General features: G+C 41.0%; 1 protein-coding gene across 1 annotated transcript in view; it reads right to left on the reverse strand.

The window, feature by feature from the left end:
- The window catches only part of akap6 (A kinase (PRKA) anchor protein 6), a 279,493-nt gene that overhangs the window by 186,737 nt on the left and 79,526 nt on the right, over positions 1-13,230 (reverse strand). The window contains exon 11 of the mRNA XM_033643340.2: positions 6,556-6,678. Within this exon, the coding sequence (XP_033499231.2) occupies positions 6,556-6,678 (123 nt within the window). The remainder of the gene's footprint in view (positions 1-6,555; positions 6,679-13,230) is intronic.

Below are 13,230 nucleotides of genomic sequence, written 5' to 3' on the forward strand. Positions count from 1 at the left end.
TGCATCTTCAGATTAGTTTAGCTTGGAGGTCGTCTAAGACCCCCTCACACCTCTTTATCTCTCCCTCTCTGTCTCCCCCCTCATGTTGCCACCAATAGTGTGTTGATGCTGGTAATGGGATTCAAAGGCCTGGATCGCCCATCAGACCCAATCAATAGGCCTTTCATTGGCCGCCATCTCTCAGCGCCTTACAAAGAGCAGCCTGTGTGTGTGTGTGTGTGTGTGTGTGTGTGTTAGCATCCTCTCGCCTCACTGATCTCCCCGGGGTTCCGGAAAGACCTGTGCTTATTCGCTCCACGCGCCCTAAAACACACATATAGACACACACACACACACACATAGAAATATACACGCACACACACGCCAGCTGGACCAAATATTCAATTGGGAGAGCAGCTCCACTCCACCCACTGCTGCCCTGGAGCTGTGTGTGTTTGTGTGTGTTAGAGAAAGCAATATAGAGAAAGAGAGAGAGTAACAGAGTGTGCGAGTGTGTGAGAGAGAAAGAAATAAAAAAACAAAAGAAAGAGACAGAGAGAGGGAAAGAGAGAAAAATAAAAACAGGAATGAGAGAAAGAAAAATAAACCCTTAAAATTACATTTGTATAAACCCCTTTTCTTAACTTAGGAATGATTTAAGGATAAATCTGGTGAAATACGTTATTCTTACAAATCGCATGACTAAGAATTATCTACCAACCAGTGTAGTGTGTGTCTATAACCTGAAACACAACGCTGTACCATTGAGCTTCACTGTGTCACTAGATGACACGTTCCTTCATCACCATGAACACACACACTGCAGTTTAATTTGACTGAGTCCCACATACACCGTCCTGCTGACACTTATACTCACTAGAGCACCAAATGTGGATTAATACGCCGCTGAAAATAGTCCCCTTTTTTCCTCTGCAGAGAAGAAACTCAGCTGTAGCTTGAGATGCATGAAGAAGCTGAGTTAAACAACATCTCAACGTGTGGCTCATCTGTTCTTTACCCCTGTGTTCATTTCACTGACAAAACTATGTTCATTTTCTTCCAGGACAAAAACGAGACGATGACGAGCTACAAATAGATCTTGATAATAAAAACTAAGACAAAATCTATGTTTCATTTTCACTGACGAGACGAGACATGAAAATGTTATTGGTAGACGATCAGACATTGAAAGCTGAGAACGGCCGTGCTTGTAATTATCTTCAGATGCAGCATGAGGAACAGGCTGGTAAACTCCAGTAAACAGTCTCCACCATGATGTTCCGCTAGCCAGCAGAGACAGTCAGAGTGGAACAGCGTCAGCCGTTGGTGCGAGCTGTGAGCTGTAATTCAGCAGTAAATTATCAGCCGTGTGTGTCTGACTGTGGATGGTGGAGCTGCTGAATGGATTCGTGGAGTTTGTTAGCTGCAGCGGTGGCTGTTAGCAGCTAGCTCTGCTTGTTAATCACTGAACGGCAGTGGAGCAAGCGGCCACCGGCCACCGGCCACCAAACTTCAGATCAGTTGATCCTTATAAGACTGCACCCAAATCTGGACTGTCTCAGGAAGGTTTGTGGGTTGATGGTGTTTGACAGGCAGGTAGGAGGCTCAGTTATCTGTGAGTGTAGCTGTGCTGTAAGTAACCAGTCTGAACTCAGATCAGTTTTCTCTGACAGAGATGAAAGTTTAGTTTGAATCACCAACTCTGTGAGAGGACACCAGTTTAAACCTCCAGACTAACATGTTGCACATGAAGAAACAAGTTATGTTTCTGCTTCTTAACAGTCACATGGATAAGTCAGAGTTTACAATGAACCTGGGGACAAATCCCAGTTGTCTCACATTTGTTATTTGTTGAGAGCATAAATACAGAGATGTTGAGCTTTTCAAATGATGATCAGTAAGTGTGTGCTCGTAAATCAGCCCTTAAACCTGTCACACACTGCTGGAGACATGACACACACATTATTTTATACAACATGTCACCTTGATTCTAATTTCTGAGACATGAATTAGCCTCACTGAACTAGTTTAAAGATTAAAAAAAATATACAGAAAACACCAGGACTAAACATTGACTAAAATGATTAGATTTTTTGTCGACTAAAACTATGAAGGATAAAAATGAGTACAGTGTGACTAAAACTAACAAGAATTTTCGTCTCAAGACTAAATGGAAAATAGCTGTAATAACACTGCTTTACACCTGATTTAACAGTTGTTTTTCTTTATTCGGACAAGTCTTCAGAGACAGATTAGGACATTGTCGGGGTTATGGACGTTTCATTTGTTGCCACAAAGACCAGACTTCAAAACCACGCAAAGACAAACAGAGCAAGGGGGAGGAGGAGCCTCTGAAAGACAAACAGAAACTAGGATATTTACATATTTTAATTTAGCAGGCACTTTGTGAGCTTTGGTTAAGTTCAGGGAAAGACTGTGGTCTTAGTTAAATACTGAAAGAGTCAACAATGGTTTGAAGCATGAGACGTGTTAACTTATCAAAACTACAATATTTCCCCCACCCCTTCGCCAAAGTGCTTTAGTCGCCCAAACCTAACACATGGGACTCAGGATGTGAACCCCACTGTCCAACTCGTCCTCCTTGTGAATTCTGCAGGACAAAAATGTCAAAGTGCCGGAACGGGAGCAGCAGTGCCAGTGATCATAATCGAGTCAGAGGTTAAATTTCCTAAGAAATGTTTCAGCAGAGCAGATGAGTCAAATGTAAACAGAGAGATATAAGACAGAGAGAAGCAGAGACAGATATGGAGACAGACAAAGAGAAAACCTGCCTCTCTGTAGCAATCAACAAAACACACACACACAATTATACAGCCAAGCACTTATAACTACAAAGTGTAAGTGTGACTATCGACGCAGACACACAAACACGGAGTCAGTTAGCTAACACGCTATCAACAGCGCAGCAGTTCAAAGTCCTATTAGCGATGCTTTTTCATCCTCTTGTGCTTTATTTAACGAGACGCGCCAATTAAGAGCCCGGAATTCTAATTGAAGCTAACCGCCGCTAACGTTAGCACTGCTGGCACCCACAACAAAGTCAACACGTGTAAACAAACCAACAAACAAACACACACACAGCAGAAATAAATATCTGGATAAGACAACTCAGTGTGTATGTGTGTGTGTGTGTGTGTGTGTGTGTGTGGATCCGTGTGCATGATGCTGTTCTTCAGGGACGGATATGGAGATGCTGATTTGGAAATCTGTCTAGGAACATGCAAATGTATGCAAATAGCTCCTCTGTGTGTGTGTGTGTGTGTGTGTGTGTGTGTGTGTGTGTGCGCGCGCGCGCATGTGTGTGTGTGTGTGCAGCTAAAACACATGCCTACTGTTGTGCATATATGTTTGCATTTGCATGCTTCTATGCAAATACAATCTGTTTGTTTGTCTTAGTGTAAGAAAGAGAGAGAGAGAGAGAGTGTGTGTGTGTGTGTGTGTGTGTGTGTGTGTGCACCAAGCATTGTGCATCAGTTGGTTTCTACATTCACATGTGATGTCTGTGTGTGTTCATGTCTCATTTTCTTGTACTCTTGAATGCGTTTTTGATGAGTGCTTCTGTGTGTGTGTGTGTGTGTGTGCATGTGTGAAGCCCATATGTTTGCCATAAAGAGTCTGAGTAATCGCCAAAGTGCTTCTCACCCGTGTGTGTGTGTGTGTGTGTGTGTGTTCACACACTCAGTGATCTATAGGCGGCGGGTTGTTTTAGAGGATGTGTGTATAAATTAAAGAAACACGAGGAGAGTTATTTGATTTTTTTCTATTTAGCAGAATAAATAAATGAAGACAGAGAGATAAAAAAGAGACAAAAAAAAGCCAAGAAGAAAAAAGAAAAAGAGGAGAGCAGATGGTGAGAAAATAACAAACAGATAAAATGGCAGCAGAAAGATAGAAAGAAAGAAAGGATGAGAGGAGACGGTGAAACAGACGGAGGAAGAGAAAGAGACGCAGATGAAAACAAATTGGAACAAAAAAAGAGGAATCGGGATAAAAGCAGTGAAGATGAAATGGGAGTTGGTCTGTGTTCATCCCTCAGCTCACTGTTATTTTCCCATCATGCCTCTCTCTCTCACATCATCGCTCTGCGGCTGCAGGACACAGTAACTGCTGACCTTTGACCTTCACAGGAAAGATCTGCACCTCCCTGTTAACCTCAATACTTTCTACTTTTCTAATTCTTCTCTTTATCTGAGAGGCAAATATTGTTCTTCTGACTCCACTACATGTATTTACTTTGCAGATTTAGATTAATACAAAATGTAAATCAACCAGTATGTTATAGTATATAATTCATATTACATTTGTTTCACAGACACGAAGAGCGTCTTCATTCTTTTATCTTTTGTATCGTCACTATATGTATTCCTGTATACTTGTTCTTGGCTCTGTGTGCACTGAGAGCTGCTGCGTCCTCATATTTGGACAATAAAGGTGAAGCTCCTTCCTCACTAAATAAAAAACACACAAACACCTACTAACAGCAGGAAATACGGCTGGGCAATAAAAAATAAAAAATATATTGTGATACACGATATATAGCTCGATATTTTGAAATCTCCTCTAAACTACCGCACATCAGTAAAATACAAAATTAAATAATAAACTACAGTTACAATAAAGTGAATTTCAGTAATGTTGTAATAAATTGACATAAAGTTTGGTGTAACAAAGATAAATTAAGTACTCTTTTCATAGATAAAGTACTGTCAAAATAAAGTTAACTGAATTAAAATAAAGTATTGTTATAATGAAATAAATCAAAGCAGAACCACTGGTGCTTTTACTTTGAACTAGAAGCGTCTGGTCAACCGTCAGCTGTTAGTAGTTAACAGAAAGTTAAACTGTTACAGCAACACCATTAAACGGGGGTTTATAGAACGGGGTCCCAACTCCAATGCTGTATCCTGGTCTCTTCATACATCCATGACTGTCCTGTTGCTCAAATTACAGACCGTATTTCTGTATTTTTACATGCCGCCACTCATGTTGTCACCGTAGACACACAGAGAAAAGAAGCAGAGCAAGGGACAGTCCCGCCCCTTTCTCTCTCTCAAACTTGGACCAAACTCAGATCAAATAGCAAAACAAGGCAGTGCTGATCACGTATATAAATCAAGATTGTATGACTGCGCTGCCTGTTTCTTACCTAAAATGTTTTACAAACATATTTTTGTGTTGTGTTTAGCTGTAATAGTGAGAATCTTTGTTGTTAGTTAGTTTTGTTGTCTGTTCCTAGTTCACAGTAAGAAAGCTTTTATGTGCTCGATTCCTCTCAGTCAGAATAACCTGCAAAAACAGTTGAAGCTACATGAACAGTTCTCTTCGCCTGATTGTAAAGCTCTCATAAGTACAAGGATGAACGAGTCAGTTGGTTCTTGTCATTGTGTGATAGGTGTTCTAATATTTCTACATGTTACTGTGAATATTTCATGTTTTTTATTGTGTTGTTTTTTGGCTGTAACTTTCTGTGTGCTGCTGTCTTTGCCAGGTCTCCCTTGTAAAAGAGACTGTTGATCTCAACAAGACTTACCTGTTCAAATATGGGTTAAATTAAAAAACAAATAAATACATTTGTATGCAGGAAGTGGGCCCCATACTGTTTCCTGCACATTGAAAACAGATCAAATGCTAAAACTAAGCAGCGCTGATTAAATATAAATTGATATTCTGTCACTGAGTTGATTATTTCTCGCCTCAAATTTTTTCGGGAACATGTTTTAGCTTACTGTTTAACTGTAATATAAGATCATCGGCTGCCACTGATCTGGACGTGTTCGTATTAATTTTAATTTTAATTTATATACTTTATTAATCCCCCTGAGTGGAAATTCAATTTTTTCACTCCGTTGTCATTAACACACAGGTTGGAAATACACACACATGCACAAACAGGACCTATACATGCACAAAGTGGAGAGATGTCATGGCCTTATGTCAGCCACCAGCGGGAGCACTAATTGGTCTGGTGCAGCGCAGTGCATTCTGGTAGTTGTAGGTTTTCTCTCTCTTTAGCAAAAAATAGTCCTTTGTCTCTGTTTTATTTGGTTCAGTTTGGTCCAATTTCAAAAGTATTTGCATCTTTCTGCTGCAGAGACGTCCGAGTTTTATTAAAAGGCCATCTTTCTATCAGTGAAGTATCTCTTTAAATAGAGTCCATGTTCAAACAGGTGAGAGTGGCAGGTGAGGTGTGTGTGTTTGTGTGCGTTTGTGTGTGGGCATATTCATATGCATGGATGCAAATATGTGCTCATACATCTGTGTGTGTGTAATTAACATGTGATTGTAGCACTCGTGTACATTTATACCTGAATGTATATGAGCTTTGAATGTGTGTGTGTGTGTGTGTGTGTGCGCTGTTGTCTTGGTGTCTTTGTTTTTTCAGATGTTTACAGAGTGAGGACATTTTGTCCAGCGGGCTGCTTGAGGGTTGAGACTTGGTTTTAAGTTTGGTGTAAGAATCAGGTAAAGGTTTCTGTGAGGCGTTCAGGGACTGTGTTATGTAAATGAGGGTCCTCGTAAGTATAAAACAACATTAGTGTGTGTGTGTGTTCTCACCAGGTGTGTGTCCAGGTACACCCTCAGGCTGTCCAGATCCTGTCTGGGCTGCGTCCAGTTTTCGGTGCTGTCCAGCGCCTCCTGCAGCCACGAGATGAACCCATCCAACTGCTGCACGAAATACTGGGGACCAGAGAGGGACAGGGACACGAACAAAGGCAGGATTTAGATAATTTAAAAAATATATAATATAATAGCAGCATGAATAAACACCGCTGTCCAGAGCCTGCTGGAGTCACATCAAAACAACACAACACACACAGGAAACACTGCCGAGGACGGAGAGAATGATGGAAAGCGTAAAAAAGAAAAGAATACAGTTGGAGAGTCGAAAGAAGAACAAGGTGAGAAAGGAATCCAACAGGTAACGGCATTCAACAGGAAGAGAAACAGAGCAACAGATTGGAAGGAGGAGAGGATGAGAGAAGAATAAAAACAGAGGAGAGGAGCGGCTGGACGGTGTTTCAGAGCTGATTCCAGATGAATTAATTCAAGGACGGAAAGAGAACAAAAACGAGACCCGCAGGACGTAACAGGTAAACACACATTAGGATAAATACAGAGAGAAGAGGAGAAAGAAAGACGGAGCCAGAGATAGCAGGGAGGGAAATAACGGAGGAGAGGGAAAGATGGAGGAAGAGAAACAGAGAGTGGAGGGGCAGAATAAAAAAGAGAAGAGACTGAAAAATGGATGATGAAAGACGAGAGTGAAAGAAAAAAATACAAGAGACACGGAGGGAAAATGTTTAGAGACAAATCCCAGAAAGAAACAGAGAAATATAAACACAAAAGGAAAAGAGGAGGAAAGAAAAGGTGGTAAGAGACAGAAAAAGAACAACAAAAAAAGAAAAACACGAGGATGAGACGAGAGAGAAAACATTGAAGAATAAAAACGGAGAAAGAAACTGATGCAAAGGAACAAGATGAAAAATACAAGAATAAGAAAACAGGACTGAGGGAAAGAAAGAAGGAGATAGGCGGATAAAGAGAGACACTGGGATGAAGAGGTGAAACCAGAATGAGAAAGAAAGAGATACAGAGGCAGATAGAGTGGTATAAATGACACTGGAGAGTTGACCATGTATGTTCGTAAGAGCACACAGACAGACGGACAGGGAAGAAGAAGGAGAGAGGAAAAACAACAGAGGGAGAGAAGAAGAGCGCTTGTTGCTTGGTGGACAGCTACTGCCATCTACTGGCTGAGAGGGGGGCAGATGAAGAGATGGAGCTCAGAGCTGAGACTTACTGACTCAAAGATGCACCGAGACAAATTTTAAATCATATTTAACTGTAAAAGAGCAACACGTGAGCTAAACATCCTGATTTCTGTCTTTTCTTCTTGATGTAAAATGTTGAAAGAGCAGTAAAAGATCAGCAGTGAAAAAGTATCCGATTCCAATATTGATTTCTGCCGTTAAATCCACTTCACTCCTGACGAGGAGCAGAGGAGACGGCTTAAAGGAGGAGTTTAGAGCTTCAGTCATGAAGGAGAGATGGAGGTGAAGAAGAGGTAAAGAAAGAGGAGTTTAAACTGTCATTCTTAAAAGGAGGTGTTAACACTTGAGAGAGATGATCAGACAAAGGAGAAGAAGTGATTTTAAGATAAAACAAAAGAGGAGAGAAAGATTAAAGACCTTTAATATGAGCAGCAGGTTTTGTTTCTGCTCAGTCTGTTAAATTATTCACCTTTAAAATAACAAAAGAGACAACCAGTGTTTCCTTCTGTCCTGCAAAGCTAAATCTGCTGATCAACGGTTGAAATGTGAACACCAGAAATGTAAAAACAAGGCAATATTGTTTTAGCAGCAGTTCACATTGGAGTCCTGTCCTCATGATGGAGTTTCAAGATTTATTATAAGATGCAACATGGACGTAAAAAAGCTCTAGTGTTACTGAAAGGTGGATCTTTTGGAGGACTGATATCAATCTGTTTACAGTATTTGTTTTTCGAATGCAAGTAACCATATTAGCAGACTCATTAGATTATTCATCTCTCTGCACCTCTATGTCGTAAAAACTACAAGAAAAAAATATCAAACTTCTCTTAAAGGAAACAATTTTGGTGAACATATCTGCAAAACTTTAACAGACAAAGAGTTTCATTTACTTTGCCTAAAATATCCACCGCTCATTGAAATTAAAGCTGTGATTAATATTTTTATGGTCATGAAAGGCAGTGACAAACGAGCATCGTCCATAACCATAAAGACATGAATCCTGCTGTAAAAATCACCGTCAGAAACATGAGTTATTTGATCCTTTCCTGATCAGCCGCCTGAAAAACTACTGGGTTGACTTTAGGGGCAGACTGTGGTCGTGGCTAAGAGAAACCAAAGTCAACAAGTCTCTGGTGTCAAAGTCACACACTTTGGTGACCGGTCCAAGTTATGTTTCCCACTGCCAGACAAAGGTACAGTTTGTTTTCAGATTAAAACGTACAATATGTAGTTTTCTACTGCTGGCAGTCTCTAAATCAAACCAGTAACAAAAAATGAAGCAATTGCTTCAGTGTTAATTGGTCAGAGAGGTTTTTTACCAGGAGCTGAATTATCTGTAAAGGTATTTTCCAAGACAAATACACCAGGTGATTTAAACTGGTAAAAACACTGAGTAAAGCAGTTTCATGTCAAAAATCTGTGTTTCTTCAGTGCTGTTCAGCACAGCAAGGACTGGAGACAAGCTGCCGCTAATGTTTGCTCAGCTTGTTTCTCAGGTAACTTCAGAATCTTTCATGTGGTTAAAACATAAAGTTAAAAACAACCAAGATCTAAAAGTGTATTGTAAAAATTTGGCTTTAAACTGGAAGAACGGTAAAGTTATGACAGCTTCTGGCAGACAACACAAAGGTATCTTGTACCTTGTATGTATCTGTGTCTTGTAAATGCACAACTCAAAAAACATGTAACACTGGTCCAAACGTTATGAGACATTTAAATGTGGAAATGTTACCTAATATATTGTTAAACAAATGGGACGACAGTCAAGTCTCATACTGAATGTAAATATTAGAGAGCTGATAATAAGGCGTAGCTCCAATTTCATTTCAAAATGAGGAGAAATGAGTTTGCAAATTTAATGTATTGAACAAATAAAAAAGAGGAAACATTTGTTGTCACTCCAAAAATCATTGCATCATATTAAATCAAACTATACATGTCCGACAAAGTCAGAAGACTAAGCTAAAATATGTGCTTGTTGATTTGTATTTGTTTAATTAAATCTATTCTGCATCTTGTATGAGCCGTTTATGAACCTTTGAATTAAAATAAACTAGAATCACCACCCTGTGGTTGTATGACTCCGCCCACCAGTCCACCCAGTGGTTGTATGACTCCGCCCACCAGTCCACCCTGTGGTTGTATGACTCCGCCCACCAGTCCACCCTGTGGTTGTATGACTCCGCCCACCAGTCCACCCAGTGGCTGTATGATTCCGCCCACCAGTCCACCCTGTGGTTGTATGACTCCGCCCACCAGTCCAGTGTCTCTGTATAGATCTTCTGTGTGTGAAGCATCCATGTTTTCACTGACATGGATGCTTCACACACAGAAGATCTATACAATCAGCACAGTTTCAAGATTAGAGTCACCAATTCAGTATCTGACCAAATGTCTCCCCTTCTGTTCCTGAGATATGACGTTAAAACATGATGATGTCACAGTCAAGCTGACCTTTGACCTTCATTATTTTATCCTGTTAGACATTAGTGTGAAATTTCATCATAATTAGTGCATAAATTCTTGAGTTATGGACAAAAACATGTTTTGTGAGGTCACAGTGACCTTGACCGTTGACTCCTAAATTCTAATCAGTTCATTCTTGAGTTTAATTAGACGTTTGTACAAAATTTAAAGAAATTCTCTCAAAGTGTTCTTGAGAGTCACGAAACGAGATGGTCACAAGGTCACAGCGACCATAACCTTTGACCTGGGTTGGAAATCAGCACCAGCCCCTAGCCAAATGCTAGTATAACATGCAAGTGGCTGCCGGATTTTCTTCACTAACCAGCCAAAAAACACAACGGTAATCTATTGAGTGGCTGGTAAATTTCGGAATCCACCAGCCACAGTGGCTGACAGGCAAAAAAGTTTATTTCTAACCCTGCCTTTGACCACAAAAATCTAATGGGTCCATCATTGGGTCAGAGTTGATGTTTGTGCCAAAAAAAATGTTCCTTAAAGCATTCTTGAGATATTCTTCTCACAAGAATAATTTGGATGAGGTCACAGTGACCTTGACCTTTGACCACCTAAATCTAATTGTTTTATTGTTGAGTCCAACTGGACATTTGTGCCAAATTTAAAGAAATTGCCCCAAGGAGTATTTGAGATATCCTGTTCAAAAGAATGACTTGGATGAGGTCTAATGGGGCCATTGTTTAGTCAAAGTAGATGTTTGTGCAAAATTAGAAGATATCCCCTTAAGGCGTTCTTGAGATAACCCTTTCGCAAGAATGAGGCAGACAGGGTCACGGTAACCATTACCTATGGCCTTTGACCACCAAAACCTAATCATTTTATTGTTGAGTCCAAGTGGCTGTTTGTGCCAAATTTGAAGAAAATCCCTCAGGGAGTTCTTGAGATATCCTGTTCACAAGAATGACTTGGATGAGGTCACACTGACCTTTACCTTTGACCACCAAAATCTAATTGGTTCATCATCACTGTATCCAAGTGGATGTTTGCGCCAAATCTGAAGACATTCCCTGGAGCATTCCTTACACATCGCATTCAAGAGAATGAGACGGACAGACAATTGAAAACCTGACGCCTCAGTCCACGGCTACATAATAAAAAGTATCTGTCTGTTGTATATTCCACCAGTCTGTGGGTTCAGTCGGCGCTCTGCAGGCGGAGACGCCTCCACAGAGAAAACAAACCACACAAAGGTCAGCGCAGAGCTGCAACCTGAAGTTTATGTAGTCTGGATACCATCCAGCTCCAAAGAGCGCATGAGCAACACAAAGAGACACAGGGAGGTAATTTACATAAAACTGAAGACATACAGCAACGTGAGCGCCGAAATTCATTGTTTCCAGTCAGACCTGAAACATCTGGTGTGAATAACAAGTGTAACTGTGACTGCAGATCATCAAGAAGCCAATCCTAATATTTTATACATCCAGCCTTGTTTCATATCTTTCACTGAGAGCTATCTAGAAAACTAATGGCAGAGTGAAGGAGGCTGCGGAGAAGAAGGTAAATCTGATGGAAATTACTTGCCACATGTGTGCATCCATCCTTTCACCTCGCCGGCAAATCGCTGTATCGAATCTTACGTGTGTGTGTGTGTGTGTGTGTGTGTGTGTGTGTGTGTGTCTTCATATGGGGATAGGTGTGTCTGCTCGCCTGTAATGATGAAACGTGTGTTTGTGCACACCTTATATGCTTCAGTGGTGTCTATGTGTTTGTGTACGGTTATAAAGTGTGTGTGGGTGTGTGTGGGTGTGTGAGTGTGTGATAGAAACCTTGACCGATTGAGCGGCAGTATGTTAATTACAACCGTGACCCTTAAAAAAATGAAGAAAAAAAAACAAAAACATCAATATGATTCCGTCCATCTCTCCGCCGCTCGTTATGGAAGAGAGATGGAAATCAAAAGTATTGATGAGACGAGAGGAGGAGGAGGAGGAAGGGGAGGAAGAGAGGAGGAGAGGTGAAGAGAGCCAAGGGAAGGAGATTAAGGTAAGGGAAGGAAAGATGAGAGGAGATGGGACCAGAGGAAAGGAAAGGAAAGGAAAGGAAAGGAAAGGAAAGGAAAGGAAAGGAAAGAAAAGGAAAGGAAAGAGCACTAAGGATGAAGGAGTGAAGGAGGAGAGGAACAGACTGAGATAAAATGAGAAAAGTGGCGAGGAGTCTGAGGACGTGAGATGAGGAGGTTAAACATGAGAAGAGGAGAAACGTTGTGAATTAGAGAGAGAAAGAGGAGAGAGGAAGAGGATGTGGGCGTGATCAGCGGCGTTGGTTTGGATATCGACCAGCATGCACTGGGGCTGCTTATGGCTGCTTTGATGTCTCTAAACCAGTGAGGCTCCTGAGGGGCAGAAAGGCCTGCTGGGAGCTGAAACGCCTGATCTGATCCTCTGCCGCCTGGATAACCGCTCTGATATCTGCTTCATCTCTTCCTCCTGTGGTTCGCCTCTTCACCGCCGGATAATTACCGTTCAGCTGACGGGGCTTTCTGAAGGACGATGTTGATCGGTTCGGACTCAAACTCCCGACAGACAATGTTCTGCCTCCATGATTAATATGTTACAGGCGAGAGGTCGGACTCTCGTGCGCCGAGAGTACGAGACAAACACAATATAAAGACAGAACTGCTGCTGGAGCGTGAGCAGAAACGTGTGCTCATAATTTTATAATATTACAACTTCATTATTTCATATCATGGGGGGGGGGGGGGGGGGGTACCTTGAAATACTTCAGTGTAGAGCCTCACGGGTGAAGCAGCCAGGCGGATATAAAGGGTCAATATGACGACTGTTTATATATGTTATCGGCTGATATGTCACTCTAAGATTTACAATTATTGATATCAGCCTCAAAAATTCATTCAATCAGTAGTAGAAAACAACTAAGTACAGTTACTTAAATACTGTACTGAGGTACAATTGTGAGATTCATGCACAGACATGACATGACATGACATTACAAGATAAGACATGACAAGACATGA

The sequence above is a fragment of the Epinephelus lanceolatus genome, chromosome 15 (genome assembly GCF_041903045.1).
Source record: "Epinephelus lanceolatus isolate andai-2023 chromosome 15, ASM4190304v1, whole genome shotgun sequence".
NCBI lineage: Eukaryota > Metazoa > Chordata > Actinopteri > Perciformes > Serranidae > Epinephelus > Epinephelus lanceolatus.